The following is an 18,210-nucleotide window of genomic DNA, read 5'->3' as shown; positions in this document are numbered from 1 at the left end:
GTCGCCTTCGTTAGTCAAACATTAAAATTACACTACTGGCCATTAAAATTGCTACACCACGAAGATGACATGCTACTGACGCGAAATTTAACCGACAGGAAGATGAATCTGTGATACGCAAGTGAATAGCTTTTCAGAGGATTCACACAAGGTTGGCGCCGGTGGCGACACCTACAACGTGCTGACACGAGGATGGTTTCCAACCCATTTCTCATACACAAAAGGCAGTTGACCGGCGTTGCATGGTGAAACTGTTGTTGTGATGCCTCGTGTAAGGAGGAGAAGTGCGTACCATCACGATTCCGACTTTGATAAAGTTCGGATTGTAGCCTTTTGCGATTGTGGTTTATCGTATCGCGACATTGCTGCTCGCGTTGGTCGAGGTCCAATGACTGTTAGTAGAATATGGAATCGGTCGGTTCAGGAGGGTAATACGGAACGCTGTGCTCGATCCCAACGGCCTCGTATCACTAGCAGTCGAGATGACAGGCATCTTATCCGCATGGCTGTAACGGATCGTGCAGCCACGTCACGAACCCTGAGTCAACAGATGGGGACGTTTGCAAGACAACAACCATCTGCACGAACAGTTCGACGACGTTTGCAGCAGCATCGACTATCAGCTCGGAGACCATGGCTGCGGTTACCCTTGACGCTGCATGACAGACAGGAGCGCCTGCGATGGCGTAATCAACGACGAACTGGGTGCACGAATGGCAAAACGTCATTTTTTCGGATGAATCCAGACTCTGTTTACAGCATCATGATGGTCGCATCAGTGTTTGGCGACATCGCAGTGAACGCACATTGGAAGCGTGTATTCTTCATCGCCATACTGGCGTATCACCCGGAGTGATGGTATGGGGTGCCATTGGTTACACGTCTCGGTCACCTCTTGTTCGCATTGACGGCACTTTGAACAGTGGACGTTACATTTCAGATGTGTTACGACCTGTGGCTCTACCCTTCATTCGATCCCTGCGAAACCCTACATTTCAGCAGGATAATGCACGACCGCATGTTGCTGGTCCAGTACGGACCATTCTGGATTCAGAAAATGTTCGAGTGCTGCCCTGGCCAGCACATTCTCCAGATCTCTCACCAACTTAAAAAGTCTGGTAAAAGGTGGCCGAGCAACTGGCTCGTCACAATACGCCAGTCACTACTCTTGATAAACTGTGGTATCGTGTTGAAGTTGCATGGTCAGCTGTACCCGTGCACGCAATCCAAGCTCTGTTTGGGGCAATGCCCAGGCGTATCAAGGCCCATATTACGGCCAGACGTGGTTGTTCTGCGTACTGATTTCTCAGGATCTATGCACCCAAATTGCATGAAAATTTAATGACATGTCTAGTTGTAATATGATATATTTGTCCAATAAATATCCGTTTATCATCTGCATTTCTTCTTCGTGTAGCAATTTTAATAGCCAGTAGTGTAAGCTGTCGAGTTTGTAGACGTATACAAACATCTTCCCCTCACGATCCTTCCTGGACAGTGTATTTCAATTACGCCTGCTGTTATCTTTCAGGTGGAAACATTCATACTTCCAGACTCCAACCGAAAATGGCGAAGACTGCAGAACCAGCAAAACCATACAAGGGTTTGCCCAGTGTTTCACAGAACAAAGGTTTAATTAGCGACGTAATTGACGTTGCTGACGGGGAATATTGTCACTTCATCTGCGAAATCTACCCGAATGCCTATTTGGTAAGTACATTCGTACCTCTCTATGTTTACATGTATCAGATCAAAAAGGCTTAGGAAATTGAGTGCTATAATAACATTAAATGAGAAACAGTTCTAGTTGCTTTACCTGTTGGTTAGAATCAGACAGCCGCACTGTTCTTTCAGCAGCGAAAACTCAGAGATGGGACTAGCGACACGATAGCGGTGGCAGAAAACACCCACAGACAAATTTTATTCTATGTACTGTTATACAATTCCACTTGAATAGAGTAGATGAATTTCCGGTATTATGGAATGATTGGGGAATACGAAATACCGTGATATCTTATCCAAAAAACGGTGCTCACAAGAGGCAGACGCACAAAATACTTGGATATGTAGTGAGTCCAGTCCGTCTCCAGATATAGCGTGAGTTACGGCGCAGAAGAACTGTCTCTTATTTTGACAAAAATTTTCAAAAACATGCAATAATCACAGGAAATGTACGCTGACTATTAAAACTATGCAATTTATTAAGTAAAAGAGTAGCGGATTGTTATGTATTGCCCCTTTTTGGTCTTTGAATACAGATGGTTCTGATCTTACATTGTGAAGTCCGAGATGACGTTTCTGGCAATGTGGAATACTCGGTGAACTGTGCAGGTGCTGAGAACGAATATTACGTCTGTGACTTATGTAAGGAGACGACTGTGACACGAGTCGCCTGTACTACATAAACAAATAATTGTTTCAGGACTTTGTTTTGGAGTTCATAAACGTAACAGATTTGTTACCGCATAAAATTGCTTTTTCTCTTATCGATCAGTAATTTCTTTAAGAGTTGGAATAAAAAGCAATCTCAGAATTGTATTTTGTGTACATAAAATATGTTTTTCCCAAAGTTAAACGATTACCTGCAATTTTACCACCTTATTCTATTTTCCCGACTATTTCGTACAACCTTCAAGTAAAACTTCTTCAAAACCTTTCCTTTGTGGTATGGTTTGTTCCTTAAATTTTTTAATTGTATACAATTACTTATTGCCAAGTAGTTGAATACTATGGTAATGTACGTCTGACTGCTATGAATGAGTTCAATTTGGAGGTACAACTGCCAAGACTAATGGTATTTCACAATACCGGAACTTTCTCTATTGGTGCCCATTAGTGGCATCTTTTGATATCAGTTCAGACGAATACAACAAGTCTTCAACACCCGACTTCCATCCAGTTCTTATGCAACTTTGCCAGCACTTTCATCCCTCTTACCTACATTACTGCGGCAAATTCTAATTTTACTTTCTTCCCCGTACTCATAAAGTTATAGTTCGTTGGCAAACATCTACTCCATCAAGAGAGGAAGGCTTCCGTAACTCCATTTAACAAATCTACACCGGCCTTTGCAAGGGTAATATCGCAACATTGTTAACATTCCTTATCACCAGTAATTGGCAACCACCAATTGCTTCTTTTATGGACTAAAACATGGAAAACACGACGAGTTTTTAATATGTACAGACCGCGCCAGACATCCTATTGTCAGGAAACATCAGATTATGTGCATTAGAGACACCACAATAAATATAAATCAACTCCAAATTGACGGTATAACAAAGGCTTGAGACATTAGTTATCACTGTAATAGGTCATGCTGTCATCTTCTAAACCGTACCCTTATTTTATACATTCATTAAGATGTCTCAATCCTTTCCTTCATCTGGGGTACCCCATCCGTAAGACTTTTAATACGTCAGTACGCCATTTCACTAGTAAGTCTCCTTAACAGAAATTATGGAAAGGAGGTAGTTCATAATGAATCACATCTAACTATGAATGTCTATACTTCTCAGCCAATCACGGGTCCTACAGGACCGGCCGGGCCTGGGGTTGGAGCAACGACACATTCATCAGGTCTGACTGTAAGTAAATGACTCAGCAGTATCTATTAAAGTTGTTTTAATTAAGAAGTACAGACAGTAATTAAACTGGCTACTATGAAAGCACTGAAACGAAATTTCCTTTGTTTTCGCTTCTCAGGCAGTTACAGCTAGTACAGGTTTAGAGGGAAATGCGGTGGAAACTACCACACATGCCTCATACGTAGGCTCCACTGCGCCAACTACAAGAGGACCTACCCATGTCCCTAGTTCTACCGTGGCGCTCACAAATCGACCAACGGCAGTAGTAAGTTCTTCTGAAGAAGTAATAACTGCACCTGCCACATCAGTAAGTTCTGCTGGGTCAGCAGCTAGTGCAAAACCCCACACAATTAGCTCCACCATATCAACAGCATATGGGCAAAACCAGCCAGCACCTACTATTGAAGCACCCACAAACGAATCACCAGCAATCGGAAGCCCCTCGAAAACACCGACGACTGCTCCGAATGCCTCAGCTAGTTCTAGTGGATCAGCAATAAATGGAGCAGCCCACACAACAAATACCACAAATTCTGCAACAAGTGCAAAAAACCAAGCAACAAGTTCTACTCAGTCACCGACGAATGCTCCACCACAAAGGGTGAGCTCCACAGAAAAACCAGCAACTGTACGAGTCACATCAGAAAGTTCTGCTGAATTAGCTGGTAGTCACTCAACCCATACAACCAGCTCAATGGCTGGAGCAGCAAACGGACAAAGTCAGGTAAAAAATACAACCGAAGTAACCGGACTGATAACTGCAGCAGCAACCCCAGCCTCCTCCATTGGCTCAACTATACAAGGAACAGCCCAAAAAACAGGTTCTATTGAAACTGCCACAACTGCAAGAAACCAAGCGGCAAGATCGACAAGGACCTCCACAAATGCGTCAACACTAGTGGCGAGCTTCTCGGAAAAACCAACAACTGCAAAAGTCATTTCAGCAGATACTACAGGATCGGCGACAAAAGGGACTGACCAGAGCACAAGTTTAAATGCAACAGTTACAAATACACAAGAACATCACATAAATTCCACTGAAACTCACACCAGTGCCTCACCAGTAGCTACAAGTTCCTCAAAACAACCGATTATTGCTCCTGTCACATCAACTGGTTCTGGTGGATCACCAGCTAGTGGATCCAACCCGACAAACAGCTCGGTCGTAACAGCCGCAAATGGACAAAGATATCCAGGAAATTCAACTGAAGAACACACCAATGCTTCAACACAAGCTGGGAGATTCCCGAAACAACCGACATTAACAACAGTCACCCCGGTCATTTCTACAAGTTCTCAAACGTTCACAAACGCACCACCGCAAGTGGCAAGTGGCACGGAAAAACAAAATAATGCGCCAGTGATATCAGTGTGTTCTAGTGCGTCAGCGACAAAAGAACCTGATCACACGACAAGTCGCACAGAAGCACTATCAAACGCACAAAAACAGCTAGCAAATTCTACTGAAGCACACACAAATGCATCACTTCCAGTTACGACAACCTCAAAAGAATCGGCAACTGCACCAACAATATCAGTGAGTTCTGTTAGACCAGCAGCTATTGGGTCAACTCTGATAAGTAGCCCCATCATAACAGCCGCTAATGGACACAAGCAGGTAGCAAGCTCTACTCAGAGATCCACAGGTGCTACATCACCAGTGTTGAGTTCAACAGAAAATCAAACATCTGTGCCAGTCGTATCAGCAGTTTCTATTGGATCAGCTACAAAAGTGCCTGACCAGGCACTAGGTTTCACTGGAGCAGTTCCAGACACAGAAAATCAACGACCAAATTCCACTGAACGTAGCACAAATTCGTCACCATCAGTCACAAGCTCCTCAAAACAACCGATATTTGCTCCTATCATACCGGCTGGTTCTTCTGGATCATCAGCTAGTGGACCAACTCCGATAAACAGCTCCATCACAACAGCCGCAAATGGACACAAACAGCAAGCAAGTTTTACTCAGACAACCACAAATGCTCCATCACTGGCAGAGACCTCCTTAGAAAAACAGCCAACTGCACCAGTCATATCAGCGAGTTCTATGGGATCAACTACGAAAAGGCCTGGCCAGACGACAAGTCTCACCGAAGCAGCCTCAAACTCACAAAGGCCGGGGGGAAATAATACTGAAGCACCAACCAATCCATTACCAACAGTTCTAAGTTCCTCAAAAGAACCGATATCGGCGCCTGTCATATCAGCTGAATCTTCTCAACCAGTAGCTAGTGGAACAACCCACACAACCAGTTCAGTTCCTTCACCTGCAAATGCACAAAAACATGTGGTAAGTTCTGTACAAAGATCCACAAGTGCTCCACCACCAGTTGTGAGTTCCTCAGAAAGACAAACAATTGAACCAGTCGTATCAGCAAGTTCTGCTGTATTAGCAACAAAAAAACCTGACCAGGCGACCACTTTCACAGGAGCAGCACCAAATGCGCAAAAGCAACGAGCAAATTCTACTGATGCATACTCATATGCATCACCACCAGTTACAAGTTCCTCAAAAGAACCGATAATAGCACCCACCGTGTCAGTTGGCTCTGCTGGATCACCAGCAACAAACGCACAAAAACAGCTAGCAAATTCTACTGAAGCACACACAAATGCATCACTTCCAGTTACGACAACCTCAAAAGAATCGGCAACTGCATCAACAATATCAGTGGGTTCTGTTAGACCAGCAGCTATTGGGTCAACTCTGATAAGTAGCCCCATCATAACAGCCGCCAATGGACACATGCAGGTAGCAAGCTCTACTCAGAGATCCACAGGTGCTACATCACCAGTGTTGAGTTCAACAGAAAATCAAACATCTGTGCCAGTCGTATCAGCAGTTTCTATTGGATCAGCTACAAAAGTGCCTGACCAGGCGCTAGGTTTCACTGTAGCAGTTCCAGACACAGAAAATCAACGACCAAATTCCACTGAACGTAGCACAAATTCGTCACCATCAGTCACAAGCTCCTCAAAACAACCGATATTTGCTCCTGTCATACCGGCTGGTTCTTCTGGATCATCAGCTAGTGGACCAACTCCGATAAACAGCTCCATCACAACAGCCGCAAATGGACACAAACAGCAAGCAAGTTTTACTCAGACAACCACAAATGCTCCATCACTGGCAGAGACTTCCTTAGAAAAACAGCCAACTGCACCAGTCATATCAGCGAGTTCTATGGGATCAACTACGAAAAGGCCTGGCCAGACGACAAGTCTCACCGAATCAGCCACAAACTCACAAAGGCAGGGGGGAAATAATACTGAAGCACCAACCAATCCATTACCAACAGTTCTAAGTTCCTCTAAAGAACCGATATCGGCGCCTGTCATATCAGCTGAATCTTCTCAACCAGTAGCTAGTGGAACAACCCACACAACCAGTTCAGTTCCTTCACCTGCAAATGGACAAAAACATGTGGTAAGTTCTGTACAGAGATCCACAAGTGCTCCACCACCAGTTGTGAGTTCCTCAGAAAGACAAACAATTGAACCAGTCGTATCAGCAAGTTCTGCTGTATTAGCAACAAAAAAACCTGACCAGGTGACCACTTTCACAGGAGCAGCACCAAATGCGCAAAAGCAACGAGCAAATTCTACTGATGCATACTCATATGCATCACCACCAGTTACAAGTTCCTCAAAAGAACCGATAATACCACCCACCGTGTCAGTTGGCTCTGCTGGATCACCAGCAACAAACGCACAAAAACAGCTAGCAAATTCTACTGAAGCACACACAAATGCATCACTTCCAGTTACGACAACCTCAAAAGAATCGGCAACTGCACCAACAATATCAGTGGGTTCTGTTAGACCAGCAGCTATTGGGTCAACTCTGATAAGTAGCCCCATCATAACAGCCGCCAATGGACACATGCAGGTAGCAAGCTCTACTCAGAGATCCACAGGTGCTACATCACCAGTGTTGAGTTCAACAGAAAATCAAACATCTGTGCCAGTCGTATCAGCAGTTTCTATTGGATCAGCTACAAAAGTGCCTGACCAGGCGCTAGGTTTCACTGGAGCAGTTCCAGACACAGAAAATCAACGACCAAATTCCACTGAACGTAGCACAAATTCGTCACCATCAGTCACAAGCTCCTCAAAACAACCGATATTTGCTCCTGTCATACCGGCTGGCTCTTCTGGATCATCAGCTAGTGGACCAACTCCGATAAACAGCTCCATCATAACAGCCGCAAATGGACACAAACAGCAAGCAAGTTTTACTCAGACAACCACAAATGCTCCATCACTGGCAGAGACTTCCTTAGAAAAACAGCCAACTGCACCAGTCATATCAGCGAGTTCTATGGGATCAACTACGAAAAGGCCTGGCCAGACGACAAGTCTCACCGAAGCAGCCTCAAACTCACAAAGGCCGGGGGGAAATAATACTGAAGCACCAACCAATCCATTACCAACAGTTCTAAGTTCCTCAAAAGAACCGATATCGGCGCCTGTCATATCAGCTGAATCTTCTCAACCAGTAGCTAGTGGAACAACCCACACAACCAGTTCAGTTCCTTCACCTGCAAATGCACAAAAACATGTGGTAAGTTCTGTACAAAGATCCACAAGTGCTCCACCACCAGTTGTGAGTTCCTCAGAAAGACAAACAATTGAACCAGTCGTATCAGCAAGTTCTGCTGTATTAGCAACAAAAAAACCTGACCAGGCGACCACTTTCACAGGAGCAGCACCAAATGCGCAAAAGCAACGAGCAAATTCTACTGATGCATACTCATATGCATCACCACCAGTTACAAGTTCCTCAAAAGAACCGATAATACCACCCACCGTGTCAGTTGGCTCTGCTGGATCACCAGCAACAAACGCACAAAAACAGCTAGCAAATTCTACTGAAGCGCACACAAATGCATCACTTCCAGTTACGACAACCTCAAAAGAATCGGCAACTGCACCAACAATATCAGTGGGTTCTGTTAGACCAGCAGCTATTGGGTCAACTCTGATAAGTAGCCCCATCATAACAGCCGCCAATGGACACATGCAGGTAGCAAGCTCTACTCAGAGATCCATAGGTGCTACATCACCAGTGTTGAGTTTAACAGAAAATCAAACATCTGTGCCAGTCGTATCAGCAGTTTCTATTGGATCAGCTACAAAAGTGCCTGACCAGGCACTAGGTTTCACTGGAGCAGTTCCAGACACAGAAAATCAACGACCAAATTCCACTGAACGTAGCACAAATTCGTCACCATCAGTCACAAGCTCCTCAAAACAACCGATATTTGCTCCTGTCATACCGGCTGGTTCTTCTGGATCATCAGCTAGTGGACCAACTCCGATAAACAGCTCCATCACAACAGCCGCAAATGGACACAAACAGCAAGCAAGTTTTACTCAGACAACCACAAATGCTCCATCACTGGCAGAGACTTCCTTAGAAAAACAGCCAACTGCACCAGTCATATCAGCGAGTTCTATGGGATCAACTACGAAAAGGCCTGGCCAGACGACAAGTCTCACCGAAGCAGCCTCAAACTCACAAAGGCAGGGGGGAAATAATACTGAAGCACCAACCAATCCATTACCAACAGTTCTAAGTTCCTCTAAAGAACCGATATCGGCGCCTGTCATATCAGCTGAATCTTCTCAACCAGTAGCTAGTGGAACAACCCACACAACCAGTTCAGTTCCTTCACCTGCAAATGGACAAAAACATGTGGTAAGTTCTGTACAGAGATCCACAAGTGCTCCACCACCAGTTGTGAGTTCCTCAGAAAGACAAACAATTGAACCAGTCGTATCAGCAAGTTCTGCTGTATTAGCAACAAAGAAACCTGACCAGGCAACCGGTTTCACAGGAGCAGCACCAAATGCGCAAAAGCAACGAGCAAATTCTACTGATGCATACTCATATGCATCACCACCAGTTACAAGTTCCTCAAAAGAACCGATAATAGCACCCACCGTGTCAGTTGGCTCTGCTGGATCACCAGCAACAAACGCACAAAAACAGCTAGCAAATTCTACTGAAGCACACACAAATGCATCACTTCCAGTTACGACAACCTCAAAAGAATCGGCAACTGCACCAACAATATCAGTGGGTTCTGTTAGACCAGCAGCTATTGGGTCAACTCTGATAAGTAGCCCCATCATAACAGCCGCCAATGGACACATGCAGGTAGCAAGCTCTACTCAGAGATCCACAGGTGCTACATCACCAGTGTTGAGTTCAACAGAAAATCAAACATCTGTGCCAGTCGTATCAGCAGTTTCTATTGGATCAGCTACAAAAGTGCCTGACCAGGCGCTAGGTTTCACTGTAGCAGTTCCAGACACAGAAAATCAACGACCAAATTCCACTGAACGTAGCACAAATTCGTCACCATCAGTCACAAGCTCCTCAAAACAACCGATATTTGCTCCTGTCATACCGGCTGGTTCTTCTGGATCATCAGCTAGTGGACCAACTCCGATAAACAGCTCCATCACAACAGCCGCAAATGGACACAAACAGCAAGCAAGTTTTACTCAGACAACCACAAATGCTCCATCACTGGCAGAGACTTCCTTAGAAAAACAGCCAACTGCACCAGTCATATCAGCGAGTTCTATGGGATCAACTACGAAAAGGCCTGGCCAGACGACAAGTCTCACCGAAGCAGCCTCAAACTCACAAAGGCAGGGGGGAAATAATACTGAAGCACCAACCAATCCATTACCAACAGTTCTAAGTTCCTCAAAACAACCGATATCGGCGCCTGTCATATCAGCTGAATCTTCTCAACCAGTAGCTAGTGGAACAACCCACACAACCAGTTCAGTTCCTTCACCTGCAAATGGACAAAAACATGTGTAAAGTTCTGTACAGAGATCCACAAGTGCTCCACCACCAGTTGTGAGTTCCTCAGAAAGACAAACAATTGAACCAGTCGTATCAGCAAGTTCTGCTGTATTAGCAACAAAAAAACCTGACCAGGCGACCACTTTCACAGGAGCAGCACCAAATGCGCAAAAACAACGAGCAAATTCTACTGATGCATACTCATATGCATCACCACCAGTTACAAGTTCCTCAAAAGAACCGATAATACCACCCACCGTGTCAGTTGGCTCTGCTGGATCACCAGCAACAAACGCACAAAAACAGCTAGCAAATTCTACTGAAGCACACACAAATGCATCACTTCCAGTTACGACAACCTCAAAAGAATCGGCAACTGCACCAACAATATCAGTGGGTTCTGTTAGACCAGCAGCTATTGGGTCAACTCTGATAAGTAGCCCCATCATAACAGCCGCCAATGGACACATGCAGGTAGCAAGCTCTACTCAGAGATCCACAGGTGCTACATCACCAGTGTTGAGTTCAACAGAAAATCAAACATCTGTGCCAGTCGTATCAGCAGTTTCTATTGGATCAGCTACAAAAGTGCCTGACCAGGCGCTAGGTTTCACTGGAGCAGTTCCAGACACAGAAAATCAACGACCAAATTCCACTGAACGTAGCACAAATTCGTCACCATCAGTCACAAGCTCCTCAAAACAACCGATATTTGCTCCTGTCATACCGGCTGGTTCTTCTGGATCATCAGCTAGTGGACCAACTCCGATAAACAGCTCCATCACAACAGCCGCAAATGGACACAAACAGCAAGCAAGTTTTACTCAGACAACCACAAATGCTCCATCACTGGCAGAGACTTCCTTAGAAAAACAGCCAACTGCACCAGTCATATCAGCGAGTTCTATGGGATCAACTACGAAAAGGCCTGGCCAGACGACAAGTCTCACCGAATCAGCCTCAAACTCACAAAGGCAGGGGGGAAATAATACTGAAGCACCAACCAATCCATTACCAACAGTTCTAAGTTCCTCTAAAGAACCGATATCGGCGCCTGTCATATCAGCTGAATCTTCTCAACCAGTAGCTAGTGGAACAACCCACACAACCAGTTCAGTTCCTTCACCTGCAAATGGACAAAAACATGTGGTAAGTTCTGTACAGAGATCCACAAGTGCTCCACCACCAGTTGTGAGTTCCTCAGAAAGACAAACAATTGAACCAGTCGTATCAGCAAGTTCTGCTGTATTAGCAACAAAAAAACCTGACCAGGCGACCACTTTCACAGGAGCAGCACCAAATGCGCAAAAGCAACGAGCAAATTCTACTGATGCATACTCATATGCATCACCACCAGTTACAAGTTCCTCAAAAGAACCGATAATACCACCCACCGTGTCAGTTGGCTCTGCTGGATCACCAGCAACAAACGCACAAAAACAGCTAGCAAATTCTACTGAAGCACACACAAATGCATCACTTCCAGTTACGACAACCTCAAAAGAATCGGCAACTGCACCAACAATATCAGTGGGTTCTGTTAGACCAGCAGCTATTGGGTCAACTCTGATAAGTAGCCCCATCATAACAGCCGCCAATGGACACATGCAGGTAGCAAGCTCTACTCAGAGATCCACAGGTGCTACATCACCAGTGTTGAGTTCAACAGAAAATCAAACATCTGTGCCAGTCGTATCAGCAGTTTCTATTGGATCAGCTACAAAAGTGCCTGACCAGGCGCTAGGTTTCACTGTAGCAGTTCCAGACACAGAAAATCAACGACCAAATTCCACTGAACGTAGCACAAATTCGTCACCATCAGTCACAAGCTCCTCAAAACAACCGATATTTGCTCCTGTCATACCGGCTGGTTCTTCTGGATCATCAGCTAGTGGACCAACTCCGATAAACAGCTCCATCACAACAGCCGCAAATGGACACAAACAGCAAGCAAGTTTTACTCAGACAACCACAAATGCTCCATCACTGGCAGAGACTTCCTTAGGAAAACAGCCAACTGCACCAGTCATATCAGCGAGTTCTATGGGATCAACTACGAAAAGGCCTGGCCAGACGACAAGTCTCACCGAAGCAGCCTCAAACTCACAAAGGCAGGGGGGAAATAATACTGGAGCACCAACCAATCCATTACCAACAGTTCTAAGTTCCTCAAAACAAACGATATCGGCGCCTGTCATATCAGCTGAATCTTCTCAACCAGTAGCTAGTGGAACAACCCACACAACCAGTTCAGTTCCTTCACCTGCAAATGGACAAAAACATGTGGTAAGTTCTGTACAGAGATCCACAAGTGCTCCACCACCAGTTGTGAGTTCCTCAGAAAGACAAACAATTGAACCAGTCGTATCAGCAAGTTCTGCTGTATTAGCAACAAAAAAACCTGACCAGGCGACCACTTTCACAGGAGCAGCACCAAATGCACAAAAACAACGAGCAAATTCTACTGATGCATACTCATATGCATCACCACCAGTTACAAGTTCCTCAAAAGAACCGATAATACCACCCACCGTGTCAGTTGGCTCTGCTGGATCACCAGCATCAAACGCACAAAAACAGCTAGCAAATTCTACTGAAGCACACACAAATGCATCACTTCCAGTTACGACAACCTCAAAAGAATCGGAAACTGCACCAGCAATATCAGTGGGTTCTGTTAGACCAGCAGCTATTGGGTCAACTCTGATAAGTAGCTCCATCATAACAGCCGCCAATGGACACATGCAGGTAGCAAGCTCTAGTCAGAGATCTACAGGTTCTACATCACCAGTGTTGAGTTCAACAGAAAATCAAACATCTGTGCCAGTCGTATCAGCAGTTTCTATTGGATCAGCTACAAAAGTGCCTGACCAGGCGCTAGGTTTCACTGGAGCAGTTCCAGACACAGAAAATCAACGACCAAATTCCACTGAACGTAGCACAAATTCGTCACCATCAGTCACAAGCTCCTCAAAACAACCGATATTTGCTCCTGTCATACCGGCTGGTTCTTCTGGATCATCAGCTAGTGGACCAACTCCGATAAACAGCTCCATCACAACAGCCGCAAATGGACACAAACAGCAAGCAAGTTTTACTCAGACAACCACAAATGCTCCATCACTGGCAGAGACTTCCTTAGGAAAACAGCCAACTGCTCCAGTCATATCAGCGAGTTCTATGGGATCAACTACGAAAAGGCCTCGCCAGACGACAAGTCTCACCGAAGCAGCCTCAAACTCACAAAGGCAGGGGGGAAATAATACTGAAGCACCAACCAATCCATTACCAACAGTTCTAAGTTCCTCTAAAGAACCGATATCGGCGCCTGTCATATCAGCTGAATCTTCTCAACCAGTAGCTAGTGGAACAACCCACACAACCAGTTCAGTTCCTTCACCTGCAAATGGACAAAAACATGTGGTAAGTTCTGTACAGAGATCCACAAGTGCTCCACCACCAGTTGTGAGTTCCTCAGAAAGACAAACAATTGAACCAGTCGTATCAGCAAGTTCTGCTGTATTAGCAACAAAAAAACCTGACCAGGTGACCACTTTCGCAGGAGCAGCACCAAATGCGCAAAAGCAACGAGCAAATTCTACTGATGCATACTCATATGCATCACCACCAGTTACAAGTTCCTCAAAAGAACCGATAATACCACCCACCGTGTCAGTTGGCTCTGCTGGATCACCAGCATCAAACGCACAAAAACAGCTAGCAAATTCTACTGAAGCACACACAAATGCATCACTTCCAGTTACGACAACCTCAAAAGAATCGGAAACTGCACCAGCAATATCAGTGGGTTCTGTTAGACCAGCAGCTATTGGGTCAACTCTGATAAGTAGCCCCATCATAACAGCCGCCAATGGACACATGCAGGTAGCAAGCTCTACTCTGAGATCTACAGGTTCTACATCACCAGTGTTGACTTCAACAGAAAATCAAACATCTGTGCCAGTCGTATCAGCAGTTTCTATTGGATCAGCTACAAAAGTGCCTGACCAGGCGCTAGGTTTCACTGGAGCAGTTCCAGACACAGAAAATCAACGACCAAATTCCACGGAACGTAGCACAAATTCGTCACCATCAGTCACAAGCTCCTCAAAACAACCGATATTTGCTCCTGTCATACCGGCTGGTTCTTCTGGATCATCAGCTAGTGGACCAACTCCGATAAACAGCTCCATCACAACAGCCGCAAATGGACACAAACAGCAAGCAAGTTTTACTCAGACAACCACAAATGCTCCATCACTGGCAGAGACTTCCTTAGGAAAACAGCCAACTGCACCAGTCATATCAGCGAGTTCTATGGGATCAACTACGAAAAGGCCTGGCCAGACGACAAGTCTCACCGAAGCAGCCTCAAACTCACAAAGGCAGGGGGGAAATAATACTGAAGCACCAACCAATCCATTACCAACAGTTCTAAGTTCCTCTAAAGAACCGATATCGGCGCCTGTCATATCAGCTGAATCTTCTCAACCAGTAGCTAGTGGAACAACCCACACAACCAGTTCAGTTCCTTCACCTGCAAATGGACAAAAACATGTGGTAAGTTCTGTACAGAGATCCACAAGTGCTCTACCACCAGTTGTGAGTTCCTCAGAAAGACAAACAATTGAACCAGTCGTATCAGCAAGTTCTGCTGTATTAGCAACAAAAAAACCTGACCAGGCGACCGGTTTCACAGGAGCAGCACCAAATGCGCAAAAGCAACGAGCAAATTCTACTGATGCATACTCATATGCATCACCACCAGTTACAAGTTCCTCAAAAGAACCGATAATAGCACCCACCGTATCAGCTGGCTCTGCTGGATCACCAGCTAGTGGATCAGTCCTGACACCTAGCTCCATCGTATCAGCCGCAAATGGGGAAAAAGAATCAGGAAGTTTTGCTCAAGCAGCCACCAACGCTTTCCCAGCAGTCGGGAGATTGCCGAAACGACCGACAACTACGACTGTCGCCTCAGCCTTTTCTACCGGCTCGATAATGAGTGGAGAAGCCCACATTACAATTTCCACTGAAGCAGCAACAAACGTACGAAACCCAGCAGCAAGTTCTACTCAAACATCCACAAATGCTCCCTCACTTTTGGTGAGTTCCTCAGAAAAGCCAAATACTGGCGCAGTCATTTCAGCAGGTGCTACTGGATCAGCAACAAGAGCACCTGAACAAATGACAGGTTTCACCGAAGAAGCCACAAACGGACAAGAGCAGCGACACAATTCCACTGAAGGTTACACAATCGCACCAAAACCCATTACAAGTTTATCAAAAGAACCGATAACGGCACCTATCATATCAGCTAATTCCGCTGGATCAGCGCCTAGTGGATCAATCGATACAACCATCTCTGCCATAACAGTCGCAAATGGTCTAAAACACACAGCAGGCTCTATTCAGACATCTACAAACGCTCCACCGCTAGAGGCAAGTGGACACAATCTGGTAGCAAGCTCAACTCAGAAATCCACAAGTGCTGGATCACCCGTGTTGAGTTCCTCAAAAAATCAAACATCTTCGCCAGTCGTATCAGCAATTTCTAGTGGATCAGTTACAAAAGTGCCTGACCAGGCGCTAGGTTTCCATGGAGCAATTCCAGACACTGAAAATCAACGACCAAATTCCACTGAACGTAGCACAAATTCGTCACCATCAGTCACAAGCTCCTCAAAACAACCGATATTTGCTCCTGTAATACCAGCTGGTTCTTCTGGATCATCAGCTAGTGGACCAACTCCGATAAACAGCTCCATCACGACAGCCGCAAATGGACACAAACAGCAAGCTAGTTCTACTCAGACAACCACGAATGCTACGTCACCGGCAGAGACTTTCTTAGAAGAACAACCAACTGCACCAGTCATATCAGCGAGTTCAATGGGATCAACTACGAAAGGCCTGGCCAGACGACAAGTATCACCGAAGCAGCCTCAAACTCACAAAAGCAGGAGGAAAATAATACTGAAGCACCAACCAATCCATTACCAACAGTTATAAGTTCCTCTAAAGAACCGATATCGGCGCCTGTCATGTCAGCTGAATCTTCTCTACCAGTAGCTAGTGGAACAACCCACACAACCAGTTCAGTTGTTTCACCTGCAAATGGACAAAAACAAGTGTAAGTTCTGTACAGAGATCCACAAGTGCTCCACCACCAGTTGTGAGTTCCTCAGAAAGACAAGCAATTGAACCAGTCGTATCAGCAAGCTCTGCTGAATTAGCAACAATAGAACCTGACCAGGCGACCAGTTTCACCGAAGCTGCACCAAATGCGCATAAACAACGACCAAATTCTACTGATGCACACACAAGTGCATCACAAACAGTTACAAGTTCCTCAAAAGAACCGATAAACGCACCCATCGTATCAGCTGGCTCTGCTGGATCACCAGCTAGTGGATCAATCCAGACATCTAGCTCCATCGTAACAGCCGCAAATGAACAAAAACTTTCCGGAAGTTCTACTCAAGCACCCACCACCGCTTTCCTGGCAGTCGGGAGCTTCCCGAAACGACCGACAACAACGACAGTCACCTCGGCCTCTTCTACTGGCTCGATAAGAGTGGAGAAGCCCACATTACAATTTCCAATGAAGCAGCCACAAATGTACCAAGCCCAGCAGCAAGTTCTACTCAAACATCTGGAAATGCTTCGTCACTAGTGGTGAATTCCTCAGTATAGCCAAATACTGGCACAGTCATTTTAGCAGTTGCTACTAGATCAGCACCTGAACAAATGACGAGTTTCTCCGTAGAAGCCACAAACGCACAAAAGCAGCAACGCAATTGCATTGAAGGTTTCACAATCGTGTCAAAACCTCTTACAAGTGTATCAAAAGTACCAATATTGGAACCTATCTTATCATCTTGTTGGTCTGGATCACCAGCTAGTGGACTAACTAAAATATACATCTCTTTGTAACATCCGCAAATGGACATAGACAGGGAGCAATTCCTGCTTCAGCATCCACAACTGGTCCTCCACTATTTCCTAGTTTTTCAGAAAGACCTATAGTTGCTCCAGTCCCTTCAGCAAGTACCAGTGAATCAGGAACAAAGAGGATAAGTTTTGTCAAAGCATTAGCAAACGAAAAAAATAAGCAGCAAGTTCTACCGAAGCATACACTATTGCCACATCAGTTGTGGGAGATTTGTCTGAAACACAATATCTTCAGTGGTCGCACGTGGAGTGCCACAAAGAACCGCAGAAGGGGGAACAAACGCTCTTTCTGCGTCTCTGAGTCCCTTTGGAGCAGTCGCACTAAATCAAGCTGTAGGTCCCATTGATGGAGGCAGAAATTGAGTAAGTACACAACGGAGTAATACTGAAACAGTCACGTATACACCGTATGTGGCATCAATTTTCACTCAAGTAGCTACACATTCCTCATCCGAAGGGTCACACAGACCCACAAACTTTCAGAGAGTGACAGCATGTCCTCTCAAAGCAATATCAAATCGCCAAAAGCAGGCAGCATTCACAGGAAGAGAACCAAATGAACCAAACCAGTCTGTAGGCAGAACTCCACAAGGGAGTAACGGTGAAACAATCACATTCACACTGTATATGGCTACAGGTTAAAATCAAAGAACTGTGCATTTCTCATTCCCAGGGTCACACGAATGCACATGCATTCTGGCAGTGACAATAGGTCTTCTCGAAGTATTAGGAAATGGGCTAATGCAGACAGCATCCACAGGAAGAGAAACAAACGCACCAGACCATAAGGTAGTTTCTATTGACACAGGCAAAAATGCTCCAAGGAAACAGGTGAGTAAC

At 45.3% G+C, this 18,210-nt stretch overlaps 1 protein-coding gene across 1 annotated transcript; it reads left to right on the top strand.

Annotated features, from left to right (window-relative positions):
- Positions 1-3,497: 3,497 nt before the first annotated feature.
- On the top strand, positions 3,498-16,428 carry LOC126204151 (mucin-17-like). Its single transcript, XM_049938560.1, has 3 exons — positions 3,498-3,587; positions 3,706-10,362; positions 10,444-16,428. Exons 1-3 carry the CDS (start codon positions 3,498-3,500, stop codon positions 16,426-16,428), a joined length of 12,732 nt encoding a protein of 4,243 aa, XP_049794517.1.
- Positions 16,429-18,210: the final 1,782 nt, after the last annotated feature.

The sequence above is a fragment of the Schistocerca nitens genome, chromosome 9 (genome assembly GCF_023898315.1).
Source record: "Schistocerca nitens isolate TAMUIC-IGC-003100 chromosome 9, iqSchNite1.1, whole genome shotgun sequence".
Classification (NCBI taxonomy): domain Eukaryota; kingdom Metazoa; phylum Arthropoda; class Insecta; order Orthoptera; family Acrididae; genus Schistocerca; species Schistocerca nitens.
Note: the sequence above shows the minus strand (reverse complement) of the source record. Positions and strands in the feature narration are given on the sequence as shown.

Bases quoted from the DNA above. Each gene is read 5' to 3' on its own strand.
- LOC126204151 (XM_049938560.1), top strand. From the start codon at position 3,498: ATGAATGTCTATACTTCTCAGCCAATCACGGGTCCTACAGGACCGGCC. The intron at 3,588-3,705 runs GTAAGTAAATGA...TTCGCTTCTCAG, and splicing joins CACATTCATCAGGTCTGACT to GCAGTTACAGCTAGTACAGG. The intron at 10,363-10,443 runs GTAGCTAGTGGA...AGTTCTGTACAG, and splicing joins CAGCTGAATCTTCTCAACCA to AGATCCACAAGTGCTCCACC.